Consider the following 14341-nt stretch of genomic DNA (forward strand, 5'->3'; position numbering starts at 1 on the left):
GTCCTCAAAACCAGCACCCCCCACATCCTTCCCGCCCACAATTTAATTGCCGCTTTTCAGGGACGCGCTTGGCTGCGTAATTGTCAAAACACAGGCTGACTGAACTCTCCGTCACACCTCAAACCTTACACTTTTTGACGCATCTCATCTCTTTTATGACACTTTTCAAATAAAGGGAACATTTCCAGATGTTTGTTATGAGTTAATTTAGACGTAATGCATGTTTTTATAGAATTACTTCCTTGCGTTGACAATTTAAATGTGCTGCATTATTTTGCTCATTGCGCCCTCCATTTAGTTTGTTGAAGTATTAAAATAACTCAAATTAAATAAAACTAAAAACTTAATAAAAGACCTATACAGACATAATAAATTCAGACATAATTTAACTAAAATTAAAATAAATAACAAATACAAATAATACAAATCAAATGACAGTAGTTTATCAGTAATCCTAAAAAATAACACTGCCAAACACACATGCTAAAAAACAACAACTTACACATAGTAAGAAATGGTTATAAAAGCTGAAACAGAAGCGAAACAAATAATAGGAGATATTTGTTAAATTTTTATTGTGTTTGGTTGTTAAAACAAAATATTTGTTGTTTGTCTCAATAAATTGTGTTAATTATAAATACAGTGGTTAAATTTAAACTTTTTTCTATTGCTTTTTGTTTTAAAAAAGGTTATAAAAAATGTCAATAATTATCGATACCGAACGATATGAAACATTATATCGTTGATACATTTTTTAGCTATATCACCCAGCCCTACTTTCAGCTACCATTAAAATTGTATGGTCTCTAAGCTCTGTTTAACACTTTTGGTTAAACAGGTATTGAAATCAAGTTTTTTTTGTGCAGATTTTCCCTTAAAATTCAGTGTAGAAAATGCAAAAAGTCTGCAGATTTTGTCTCATTGGTGCAAAATGGTTCAAAGCTGGTCTGGTTGCATTTTTTAGCCATACACGGAGTAATAAAGTCCATAAAGTTGGAGTAATAAAGTCCATAAAGTCATGGTGATAGCTATATTGAATTTTCTAGTTATTCTAGCTATTCTCATAGCTTTTGTGATTGCATTGTCTATAAAATGATTTATAAAAGTCCTTATCACCACAAATGAAGTTCTAGAAATTTGCTAGTAAAAAGTGTGGGAGACGTGCATTTTCTTAACATGCCAACATTGCATGAATTAATTAAGAAAAATAACCAATGATGCCCTTTTAATCAAGGCATTTTATCATGATAGCTGTTTTCTCTTTCCTCAGGCACTCTGCCTTACGAGATAAAAATCGTTATAGCCGGGAACCACGAGCTGACGTTCGATCAGGAGTTTATGGCGGACCTGATAAAGCAGGATTTCTACTACTTTCCTTCGGCCTCCAAACTCAAGCCGGAGAACTACGAGAACGTTCAGTCCATGCTCACCAACTGCATCTACCTGCAAGACTCTGATGTTACCGTCAGGGGCTTCCGCATCTACGGCTCACCGTGGTGAGTCTCTCTCTCTCTCTCTGCTTTCTCAAGTCTTCCTGTCACCGTGTTTGTCACCATATGTTGTTGTGTTGTCCCTTCCCCCTCAAGTCTTCCTCATTTTTTGCTCCTTCTTCCCTCATTCTGTCTATCTCTCTTGTTAACACTTCTTTTGCCACCCCTCCATGTCCTGCGATTTACCTCTGTGCCAGTGTTTGTGAATAAGTATGTGTGTTTGTGTGACTTGTAGGCCCTGAAGACTTTAGTCTTTGCAACTTTACAGATCTTCTTTATGCACCAAGAGTTTGTAACACTCCAAAGAGAAAGGAAAAATTTAAATCGCATCATATGACCCCTTTAAATAAATATTATTTTATATTACAAAAAGTTATCTTTTTGGGGTTAGGGTTTGGTTTGGTAGTGAACAACCAACATGATCTCATGAAGTCTATGATATATTCTCATTTTATAGCTATGTGTGAGCGGTGTAAATTGTGTGTGTGTGTGTGTGTGTGTATGTGTCCCATCTAAGGTGTATTCACTGACAGGCGGCTTCTTCAAATATCACAGTAAGCTCACAACATCAAAGTTGATAAATAAGCGTTTATTTATGTGAGTGTGGCTTGTCAAGCTGATGGTGTTTACAACAGTCATGAACCTGTGAGCTAGATTAAAACCATCTAGTATTAATCCACTCCGATATGTCCTGACAGAAATCCTCATCTCGTGCCAGCGTGCTTGTGTGTATGTGTGTTTACACCATACGGACCTAATAAAACCACTGAGATCTGGTAATAGCATTCCGCCATAGGGGAAGACAGACAGAAAGTGTGTCTGTGAGCTTTTTATCATCTTTTATCATCATCTCCCTCTGTGTCAGTCCATCTAGTGCAACATTCATTTCTGTCCTCCTGTCACCGAAGACGTTCCACCACACTGGGGCAGAGTGGCAAAACTCTCATCTCCATGGAGATTTTAAGTCGCTGGATTTATGGGCTGAGTCCTGTGTTGCTGCGGGCGATGGCTGTCTGTGATCTGTGCAGCGTTGCATCGCTCAGTAGAGTCGTCCATCTCCTTATTACTTCATCTCTAACTTTTTGGCTTCTTCATTTATTGTTCTGTTCCCAAAGCTGTCTATTGAGGCTGTATTTTAAGATACATTAAGTGTCGGCTGTTCCAAATAGTAGGCAACTTATTTGATACCTTGTATTGGCCAGATTCTCATCATCACATGTATCCTTCACAGAGAAAACAATCCCAGAATGAATTGGGGGAAAACAAAAATTACAAAGTATTCCAAATATATATAATAAGTATTCCAAGTCAGTCACTTATAAGGTTCCATTTCAGTTAAAATGTCACCTTAGAAGGTAACTGCCTATGTAGGCAAAAGTTAGAAGGCAGTAGGTTTTGGAACGGAGCTTGCAATATGTTGTCCATCCAACTACTCAGAAGTTCAGTAGAGACCACAGCAGCATCAATTCACTGCTCTTCATCTCTCTCTTATCTTCTGGCTCAAGTTCTTTTTTGCCTTTCAGTTTACCTGCATTTTCAGAAAAAAATGTGTAAAATTTGAACCTTTAGGAGTACAAAAGCTGGTCACTGGGACAGTACACATTTTATACTTTATCTATCACTAAAGGGTGCATATTGGTACTAATATACATCCTTTAGTGGTACATAATGTACAAATGTTTACCTTTTGAGGGTACTGCCTCAGTTACAAGCTTTTGTAACCCTAATTGTACAATACTTGCAGATTTGATTCTAATGGTATAAGTACATTTTTGCTCACTGTTTCTGACAGTGGGCTTGTAGAGTCACTGAGAGCAGTTCAAACACAGTTTGGGCATTTTGGACGCATGCTTGAGTTCAAAAACAACTTTGGTACAACTGAATGAAACAAAATGCAGAGACCTTCTTTAGCAGAAGCATCATGCCCATTTGTACCTACTCTGATTTATTTCGAAAAATGGAAATTGTGGTCATCATTTTTTTTTTAAATTAATTTGGCCTGCACAACAGTGTGTGTTGGTGTATTTTCTAAACTTGTTGGAGCAAAAAAAAAAAAAGTAAAATGCAGTGAAACCACATGGAGATATTACTAAAAAAAAAACTGTTAATAAATGGGCTAAATAATTCTTTCATAACTGAAAGTAAAAGTGTTTTAGGATCTGTCTCTATTTGTAATTTCTTCATATTATAAGTAATAAATGTAAAAAAAAAAAAAAAGTCATCACAAAGATATATTTTAATATAATTTTAAAGTATAACAGTAATTAGAAATTATTATTAATATAAATTTTATATATACATTACCGTTCAAAAGTTTGGTATCAGTTAGATTTTTTATATTTTTTTACCGAAGTTTCTTGTGCTCATCAAGGCTGTATTTATTTGATCAAAAATACAGAAAAAAACTTTATTTTGTGAAATATTATTGCAATTTAAAATAACAGTTTCTATTTTAATATACTTTAAAATATAATTTATTCCTGTGATGCAAAGCTGAATTTTCAGCGTCATTACTCCAGTCTTCAGTGTCACATGATCCTTCAAATCCTTCAAATCACATGATCCTTCAAATCATTCTAATATGCTGATTTATTATCAATGTAATTTTTTTTCTTTCTTTTTTTAAAAGTAATGAATACTTTTATTCAGCAAGGATGTTAAATGGATAAAAAGTGATAGTAAAGACTCATATTGTTAGAAAAGATTTTAATTTTAAATAAATACTGTTAAACAGTTATTATTGTTATAGTAATTTTATTTATTTATTTGAAAAAGTGCAAAAAGTTTATTTTAGAGGTAGAGTAGTACTAATAATATTTATTATTATTATTATATTATTATTATTATTTTACTTGCTGTAGTAATTTATTTATAATAAATAAATCATTATATTTATTTATTTATTTATTTACTTATTTACGTTTTTAATTTTGCTTTTAGAAGTGGGTTTTAAAAGCTTTACAATCAACAAAAAAGCTGCCAATAGACTATCTTGCCGTACACTTGTTGAAAACAAAGGTGTTGTTTTTCATTTGATCACGTCTAGGTAACAAAAGTGTCCAGGAAAGCCACTTGTTGGTTTTAAAATATAAATAATTTGAAACTTGACACACTATCTTAAAAACAGCGCTCATGGCGCAAGATGTTAAAAAAACTTGAGTCTTGAAGCAATGGCCAAAGACGTCCATCTGCATATATATGGCTGTAGCAGCAGTGTATTAAACCCTGCAGATGAAATGCTAAATTAAGTACCTCTACTAAAATAGAAAAAGAGTAATAATAAATAAAACATCTGAGACTAGTCAACCTCTCTAATCAACTAGCCGGTTGTTGGACCCATCCTTACTCGTAATCTGTGTGCTTTCACGCACACGCTCTCTCTCTGCCGGGCTAAATGAGATCTTGGCACGTTGCATTCTTTCCTAAATCCTGACTATTTGTCATGCAGTGATTCTGGAATGAAAAGAACTGCATGGGGGAAACATGTGGCATGTTTTTCTGTTCTGCTGACGCTAATGCAAGTTTACAAGTCATTTGTGATCCGCAGATCTGCAAATGCAGAGACGTGTGGTGCGTTTGTGCCTATTTGTGTGCGTGTGTGTGTGAGCCGGTGTGGGTGGATGAAGTATTAAGGATGGCTGTCCCTTTCAGAGAGTGTGAAGCACAAACAATGTGTAGGACCCACAGCACATATCGCTCTGAGCTAAACACACTCGCACACACACAGCTTAAACTTTCCCACATCTCCTGCGTATGCGCTCATATGGACGGTTACTCACAGACACGGTGACAAGTCACGATGATGGTTGGTGAACACAAACACATCCTGTGTGCCCTGCGGGGGGTTACCGTCAGTGGAAAGCTGCTAGCTGAATGTTTATGCACCGGCAGTAAAAGAGCAGGTACAAGGTAATTGGGAAAAGTGCATTTAAACTCCAAGACTTTTGGCGGTAAATAAGATTGTGATGGTTTGCCTTTGTACATGCACAGCACAGTGTGCAAAGACAAAAGTGGCATTTTTGGACTTTTTGCTCTTTTATTTAGGTAGCTGATGTGACGTCAGCAGTGTCCCTCAATGGAGCATGCTATACTATTTTGAACAACATTTATTGTTGCGTGCATTTTTGTGATGCATATTCATTTAAAAATTACATTTACATTTTTTAATTTAGCAGACCCTTTTATCCAAGTGATTCATCTTAATAAGGAGGCAATAACGAGAAATTCTAGCAATACAAAGTTTCAAACATCGTCCAGAATAGTACAAGCTACAATAGGTAGGGAATGGAATGGAAGTGATTGAAATTTAATTCATACTGGAAAAGAATTTGTACTGTAAAATTAATTCGTAACACTGCTGGAATACCCACAGGAAGAAAAACTGTAAATGAGATCTCTTTAGGATTGTGAGTGTAAGACATTATCTGTATTATCTGTATTGATTTTCTATTTATGTTAATGTGCTATTTTATTTTATTTTTTAGCCTTAACAGTGAAAGTGTAGTGACAACGTAAAACTATGTGTAAAAGGGATGGAACAGGATCTGCAAATGACAAAGGAGAAAAACTGGTGCTACCCGCTAGGTTTTTGCTTTGCTGTCAGTCTTTCTGAATTGTAGACTACATCATTAAAGGCAAAGGAGATTAAGTATAAAACATTTTTGTCAATCACTTTCTGTCTGTCTTGTTCTCTTGCTCTGAGGGGCAGCAGGGGGCTTCTTATGCTGTTATATAGCACAGCAGGGCATGCATAAGCAAAGACAGATGATCACGACAATGTTCTTGAACACCTGGTTGCCAACATATATGTGTGTAGGTTTGCATGACGGCATGTGGCCAGTGCTGTTATTGTAGACATGTTTCAATCATTAGAGATTTTGCTATAGCGTTTAGTGTTTATGGATTGTGTTTAAAATAGCTTTTAGTATTTAATTCAATAGATTTTAGAAAAATAGTGTAATATATGAATTTTGTAGTATATAAACTGTTTATAGTTTTATTTAAAATTTTATGAAATGTAAAATAATTTTTGAATTTCTAGCAAAATTTCTTGATGACTTCATGATATGAAGTTATTTTAGTCATATTGCTCATCCCATATGTTTGTATGTATGTGAGATTTAACATGTTTAAGCATTTTTAATGATGTTGTTTAAGATCATTGACCGCCATTAAAACATTTGTCCTGAGATAGATGCAGAGAGGAGGAGAAGAGAACGAAAAGAGGAGGGGATAAAGCGTAAAGAAGCAAACAGAATTTTTTCCCCTGTAAAAGTGAAATGAAAATAGGAGAAATGTTCGCTATCCAGTGACTCCACGAGGAATAATTAATACCAGAGATGCAAAAGACTCCATAATTAGATTTTTTAATTATTGAGGATTTGCTTCTCCTCTGTAGTGGCCCAATTAACGAAGCTCATCAAAACAAAACAAAAAAGAAAGAAAGTAAAGTGAAAGACGGAGAGATGATGTGTGTTTTTCTCTTCTCTTCTGTTTTGGTGTACCTGCTTCCCTTGTGTTTGATGAATCCTCTTCACTGATGAAGGGGACATGGCACGAGATGCTAATGAACGGCCCTTCATTTGGACGAAGTGAACAATTAAAAAGGAGTAGAGGAGGAACTGAGCCTAATGATGGCGAGGAAGAGGCCAGTGTGGTGGTGGATATATATAAAACAGCGCGTTTAACTGCTTGACCTTGTCAGCGCATCTGTGTGAATTAATTAAAGTGGCGGCTGATGTGGAGAGTGATTTGAGAAGAGAGGAGAGATTAGTACAGTATCAGTCGTGTCTCCCCATGGGGAAAAGAGCTCACCGCTTCGGCTATGTAGGGCTGGCCACAGGAGGACCTCCTCAATTAACATCTGAGATGCCTGAGGGAGAGCGGGGTGTCGGAGCGGCCTAGTCCTGTCATGTAGACCCCTCACGCTCACACACTTGAGTTAGCCGCGCTAAACACTGAGAAGTTATTCGACCTTGTCTCTTCCCAGCTGGTTGGGAAGATCTTGGGGGGGGGGGGTTTAATGATTTTTCACATGATTCATGTCTTGGGCTTCAGGCATGAGCATTATAGTCTTTTATGAGGCTGCTTGGTAGCAAGATAGTATAGTAAAAGAATAGGAAAAAAGGTCAAATTTATTTCAGCTTCAAACAGAAAAATAGGCTTGTGTTATTTTTTAATGACACAAATGTAATTGTACTTGTCAATGTCAGAAATTAGATTTTTTTTTTTTTACTTCCATATATTACCTTACTATTTTTGTAAATCCCAGTTTGTTGTCCAGTCATGTAATTTAATTGATTAATTAGAATTAATTAATTAGAAAGGCCACTATAGTCCTGGTTGTATTTATTCTATTTATTTTATTTATCACCACCATAATAGTAATGTTCAGTGTCAGAAATTAAGTTTTTTAAACCTCCATTTATTACCTTTATATATATAATTTTTTTTTACTTATTAAAAATGGACCATATTATTGTTACACAGAACACTCCAAAAAGTAATTTTTAAAAACTTTTTGAGGACATTTTTTTTTCTACAATATAAAATTGTTTGTTGTCCATTAGTCTTTATTTATTAAGTAATTTATATGAATTAAAATTTGAAATATTCACTATAGTGTAAAAACCTAACTAGATAGGCCTAGAATAAAATATTATAACTTTATATATTGTTATAGCCATATATTGATATGTAAATGGATCACAGATAAACATATTTACATTTTTTGATCCACATTTTAAATATCTATGGCAGTTTTTAGCACTGTGCCATTCTTGACTCAAAACCTTTTTAATATCTGACCCTGATAACAGCAAATTATGCATAATCATTGGCTGTGATTTGAAACATCAGCAACAAACTATTTTTTGAGGGGGGAAAAAAAGCAAAAAGAAAAAAAGGCTCAACTTTGAGCATTATTCCTATTATTATTATCTTGTAGCCTAATGCTTTGCTCCACTGGGGAATGTTGACATGAATCAAGGGCCTTCAAGGTGCGGACCAAATACTCCAGCACTCCACTCTTTTCAGTTCGATTTCCATGTGTCAGTCATTCTGCTGTGAACACGATAGAAAAATAAACTTTTTTATTAAAAGCGACTGACTGTGGGGCTTCGTGTGTTGGCTGGATGTTACCTGTAAATTGGTCTCCAAGGCGAAACTCCTCTCTCACACCGCGCTTGAGTCTTCACACATATGTGAGTGTGTGCATCTCTGGGGAATTTCTTTACATTCTCATAAACACTGAATCTGTTTACCTGCAAAACAGACAAGATAATTCAGCTTATCTCTGTCCTTCTCCATAACATCACCCACTTTATCAGTCGCGTTCTGCATCTGACTGTGACATAAATTGAAACAAAAGATGATCCAGAGAATAAATTATACACCGTATTAAGTAAAAGACGGACCATACAATGGTTCGGACCCATCCTGCATTCATCTTGTCCTCCCTCTCTCGTGTCTTTTTCCGGCTGCTGCCTCTTCAGTGCTGGCTGTGGCGTGTGGTCGGGCGTCAGAATTAGTTGCCCCACAGCGATGGCTAATCAACACACTTTCACACTTCCTGAGGAGGAGGATATGTAACCCTCTCCCTCCCTTTTCCTCTTTTTCTCTCCTTCCCTCGCCACTCCTTTCTTTTCCGTGCTCCTCTTTTCTTCTCCGTCTCCCTCCTCCCGGAGAACTTGGAAATAATTTGAGTCTCCTGGGTTTTTACACATTCTAATTTCCAACTAAATGGGACATCTGTTTGAGAAAAGGAAGATTTGCCACGGTTGCTACGGCAACTATCACTCTGTGGGAAAGAGAGGGAAGAGGGAGGAAAAAAATGTCCAGCAGTTACACAGGCGGAATTAGCCGCTGATTTTTAGCAGCACCGTCACAATCCCAGACAAGCACTTCTGTGCTTCCTCTGCTACGCTACCTCACTTTCTACATGTTAACTCCCTCTCCTGCTCATTACACCTCTCTTGCTCTCGATTCTGAACTGGGTATTTATTTTCTCCGCACAGCTGTGGAGGAATGAAATGCGGTACCATGTGGCAAACTTGTGTGGCTAGTATTTTTGCCACCAATTAGAGATGGAGACATTTTATTCCCTTACATAGATGCACATTCACACAAATATGATTATCTGGGGTAAAAGGGTGTCTAAAAAACTTTTATAAAAAAAAATATTTTTTATGATCATCATTTAAAAACTAAATGCATTGCTGTTGTATTAGAAAGAAAATCCTTTTTGATAAAAGTAATGGTATTGTCCAGTGTCAGAAATTGAGTTCTTTCTTTCTTACCTTTTTTTGAGGGCATTTTTTTCTACAAAACTATTTGGTGTCTATTTGTGTTTATTTAGCAAGTAAATTATATGAATTAATAAATTAAAATGGTCACTTTGTATTGGCCAGTTTCAAGATTTTTTATTTTTTATTTATTTAATGTATTTTTTGAATTTTTGAATTTTTAATTTTATGCTTTTTTTCTTCAGTAAACACTGTTTATAAACTGAGATTATATACTATACTATACTATACTATACTAGAGAGACCTACAATACAATATTTTAATATATTTTATAAATCTATATGTTGTTATATCCATAATATTTTGATATGTATGGATTAAATATAATTGAAAAATTTTATCCACATTCTAAATATCTAGGGCAATTTGTGTGTGTGTGTGTGTGTGTGTGTGTGTGTTTGTATTGCATTGCATTGCATTGCACTGCAGTTGTATTGGAAAATTTTATCCACATTCTAAATATCTAGGGCAATTTGTGTGTGTGTGTGTGTGTGTGTGTGTTTGTATTGCATTGCATTGCATTGCACTGCAGTTGTATTGAAACAATTTTTTATAAATACATTTTTTTTTAAATGCATTGCATTTGTATTGAAACAAGCTAATATGCCAATATGTCAGATGGGCAAGCTGAGACAGAAAATCGAGTTGAAATTGCATCAGTGTGTAAACTGAGTCTCTCAGCTGAGCTGAAAGGCCATGTTGGTAAGACAACACAAAGCGCATTAACACAGCAGGAGTAAGTTTCTATGACCTGACCAGTTCACCTTGCGTGTGTGTGTGTGTTCATTACCCAGAAGGCAATAGCTTTGCATCGCTCCAAGCCGCTCCATATGACAGTCTCATCTCTAGCACACACACACTCACGACCATTGACACACGTTCACACTCATTTACGCACACACACACACACACACACACACACACTGGTGCTACTGTCCTGCACCTGCTCCTCACAGTTCAGACTAGAGGGTTCTGGCGACAGCTCATCTCTCTCTCTCTCTCTCTCAAACACACACACACACACAGCCTTGATATTTCCCTGTTAACTCAGTCATTCTTTTTTAAACTCTCTCCATTTCTAGCCTGTTCTTTCCACTCTGTCCGCTCCGACACCATGTACAAACTGCTAACACACAATCGAACGTATTGCCAACGCAATTATAACGTATGACAGAGTGTTTGAGGGCTTCCAGAGGGAGCTCATTAGCGCTGCATGCATGGTGTCTGTTTGAGTCGCACATATCTCTCAGCGCTCCTAAAATCCTCCCGGAAGAAGAACAAGAGACAAAGCCAAGGGACCCGACGGAAGAAACAGAAGTAATCGTTCAGTGAAGTATCTCCAGACACCGTGTGTTTTGTAGTTTAAAGGCATATTGCGCAAATATTCCGATTTTTTGGTTTTGCTCTAGGATACTGTACAGTATGTCTTTAGTTATGTCAAAAACTTCAGTAAAGATGTTTGCAATGTTTTAAAAAGGTTATTCTGTTTAATTAATTTTTGTCACTAACATTTAGATATTAAAATTGAATAAAATGGCAACAATAAAAACAACTAACTAGTTTAACTGATTACTTTAAAAGTCCATAGATTAGGGTTAGGGTTAGCATTAGTTAATACTTTCTGTTAACACTTTCTCCTACAAGCGGATGCGATGAGACTTGTTTTCCGGGTTTGGTCAGGTGTGACGTTCAACATATACCCAATATCTATGCATCTGTGAAATATTACAGATTTCCTCTGATAAATTTTTCCCCAGTATTTAGAATAAATCAAACTCACTCATTAATTGAAACTTGCTTATAATTGAAGCTGAAATGTTGAAGGTAAGTGTTCAGGAACGTGATGATGCATTTTTGCTTTGAAAAAAAAAAAAAATCTGTAAAAAACAGATCAAATATACAAATACAGAAAAACATAATATTTATTTGGGGCTTTTTTGTTTATTTTTATGACAGAAGAATATCAGCTTCACATTGTCATATAGTCAAACATTGTCTTGGGGGGCTCGTAGAGTCAAAAAAGGTTGAGAATTATACATTATCCTACTTATTACATGGCTACTTGTTAAATAGATAAATAAATCTGGTGAAGTATTGATTTAAGTTGAATTTATTAAAATATGTGAGCAGATATTGATCGCAGAGTGACGCGAGAGACGTGAGAGATCAGCATAGCTTTGTGGGAAGAATGTGGTCAGTTTAGTGGCACTTTACAACAATATTTGACAGAAGAATACTGGAACTGACCAATCAGAATCAAGTATTCCAAAGAGCAGATTAATACATTTCAATAAAGATTAGCTACTCAGAAAATCCAGGATTTCAGTGTTTGTGCAGGTATACAGTATGTCATGAAAGAAAAAACAACAATTTATGTTAAGCAGACAAAACCAAGACAGTGTGAGCCTTTGTTTTCGTGTTTAAGAGAAAAACTACTTTCTTATTCTTCTTTGCTTTTCTTCCACTCGATTAATTTTTGTCATCTCTTCTGCTCCTCGTTTTTGTGTCTCTCATCTATTCTGCTCTTCTTCATCTTTGTGAAGGGCCATGGGGATTATTGCAGGAAGTTTGAGACCTCTTGCTTCTCTTTCATGGTATAAACGAGAAGTTTAATTTAGTATTGCTCACGATTGTTGAGCATCTCCGTCTCTTCTGCGGACACACATACACCTACACACAGTAGCAAGACGAGAGCTTCTCTGCAGATGTTGTCCATTGAGGCTTTTTTTTCTTGCAGTAAGCATTTATTAAGCTTGATTTTTCAAAAGGAATACCGAATGTAGCTTTGCAGACGCAGAAGTCTTTATTCATGCAACCACGGACGTTTAAGAACTGCTTTTAAGAATGCTTTAAAGGGCTTTTCCTTTAAAGTCAATCCATGCATTCTGTCATTATTTACTCATCTTCATGTATTTCAAAATCTGTATGACTTTCTTTCTTCCGTGGGAGACAAAGGGAATTTGCACTTATTCAAATTTGGCACGTAGTGTCAGATTTGACGTGAATAATGTCATACTCCATTGGTTCTCGTTGCGTGTCTCGTAGCCAATTGCGCCGCGCCAAATCTGAATATGCTAATGTGCTAAAGAGATTCTCCTTTTATATTCAGCATGCTATAAGAGAGTCGTACGGGTTTGGAACGAAATGAGGGCGAGTAAATGATGGCAGAATTTTCGTTTTTGCGCCATCCGTTCCTTTAAAGCCCTGCATCAGCTATCAAACAATTCTGTGTGTCCCTGCTCTTGGCTCGTTATGTTAATCAGTGCTGTGAATGTTCCTGTTGATGAGTGTGAGTCCACACAGCTGTTCTGAAGTCTGCTGTGTGCCCAGGCCAGTACGTGTGTGTGCATGTGTATAAGTTTGAGAGACGTGTCAGGCTGTGTGGGCAGATGTCTCTTTGCACAGATGGGTTTGTTACTGCTGGTTTTCGGACTGCAGAAACATTCACCCAGGGTCCAAATTCATTATCCACCCCTCAATTTATACTTAAGACTATCATTAATGCTTAATTGTCTGCAGAAACCGTGGCCTGGTGGTTAACACACATGCTCCAACACATTGAGCTGTGGTGCTCATTCGATTCAAATCAAGTTTTTCTTATCTCCTGCGCTTTCTCTACTGTCAGTAATATTACTATAATTCTATCATTTATTTTAGGTTTATTTATTTTTATTATTATTATTTATTATTTTTATTTGAGTTAAAATATTTAATGTCGGCATGATGTTTAAAATTTACTTTATTTTCTAATGCGAGTGACCTGTCTTATTGTTAAGAATTCATCCATGCATTTATTTATTTTTAAGTTTATTTTATTTTATTTTTTTATTCTATTCAACAACCAGCCTGCATTATTTTTCTTAAATGTGTGGACTTCTTTGTTTCTGATTTTCTATGATAAAACAAAAACACATTAAGCGGTAATATATATAGATTTTTTTTTTATATGCTAATCAACCATTTGAACAATTTTATTTTATTTTGTTGTCTATGCCAATCAACAACTGATCTACATTTTGTTCTTATATGTGTAGATTTCTATATTTCTTTTTTTTTCGCTATAATAAAATAAAAACACATTAATTGGTAATACCTTATTTATTTTATTTTATTTTATTCAACAGCCAATCTCGATTGTTTTTCTTATGGATATATATTTCTTAGTTTTTTTTGGGGGGGGGATTCTCTATGATAATATTTAATTACTGAATCTCCACTGTGTTTGTATCTGTAGATGCATGTGTGTTTATGAACGTGTGTGTCGTGGCCAGTAGTCTTAGTTTCACTTTTACACACTGAGTGTTGCTTAAGTCATGCTGGGGACCAAATGTCCCATATTTACCACGTTTTAACCCAGAGCTAGACAGAGTGGGGGACTGAAGTTATGCAGAGCATGTGCAGCTATGTCTGACAGAAACATAAACAGATCCACACACTCCTATCGGCTCAAGCCTGGTCTAATCCCTTTATTGTCAGAGACTGATATACTCTGCCTTCCAGGGTTTCTCTCTCTCTCTTTCTCTGGTTTTGTGGAGTGTGTCTCTCCT

The 14341-nt window shown here is 35.9% G+C and overlaps 1 protein-coding gene across 3 annotated transcripts in view; it reads left to right on the plus strand.

Annotated features, from left to right (window-relative positions):
• Positions 1-14341, plus strand: part of mpped1 (metallophosphoesterase domain containing 1) — a 51825-nt gene that overhangs the window by 12728 nt on the left and 24756 nt on the right. For all 3 annotated transcript variants that reach the window (XR_001638213.1, XR_001638214.1, XM_016535534.1), the window contains exon 4: positions 1271-1496. Coding sequence is in view for 1 of the 3 variants with exons in the window: in XM_016535534.1 (XP_016391020.1) it covers positions 1271-1496 (226 nt within the window). In the remaining 2 variants the exon portion in view is untranslated. The remainder of the gene's footprint in view (positions 1-1270; positions 1497-14341) is intronic.

Source organism: Sinocyclocheilus rhinocerous, unplaced genomic scaffold, assembly GCF_001515625.1.
Source record: "Sinocyclocheilus rhinocerous isolate Xijiao unplaced genomic scaffold, SAMN03320098_v1.1 scaffold395, whole genome shotgun sequence".
NCBI lineage: Eukaryota > Metazoa > Chordata > Actinopteri > Cypriniformes > Cyprinidae > Sinocyclocheilus > Sinocyclocheilus rhinocerous.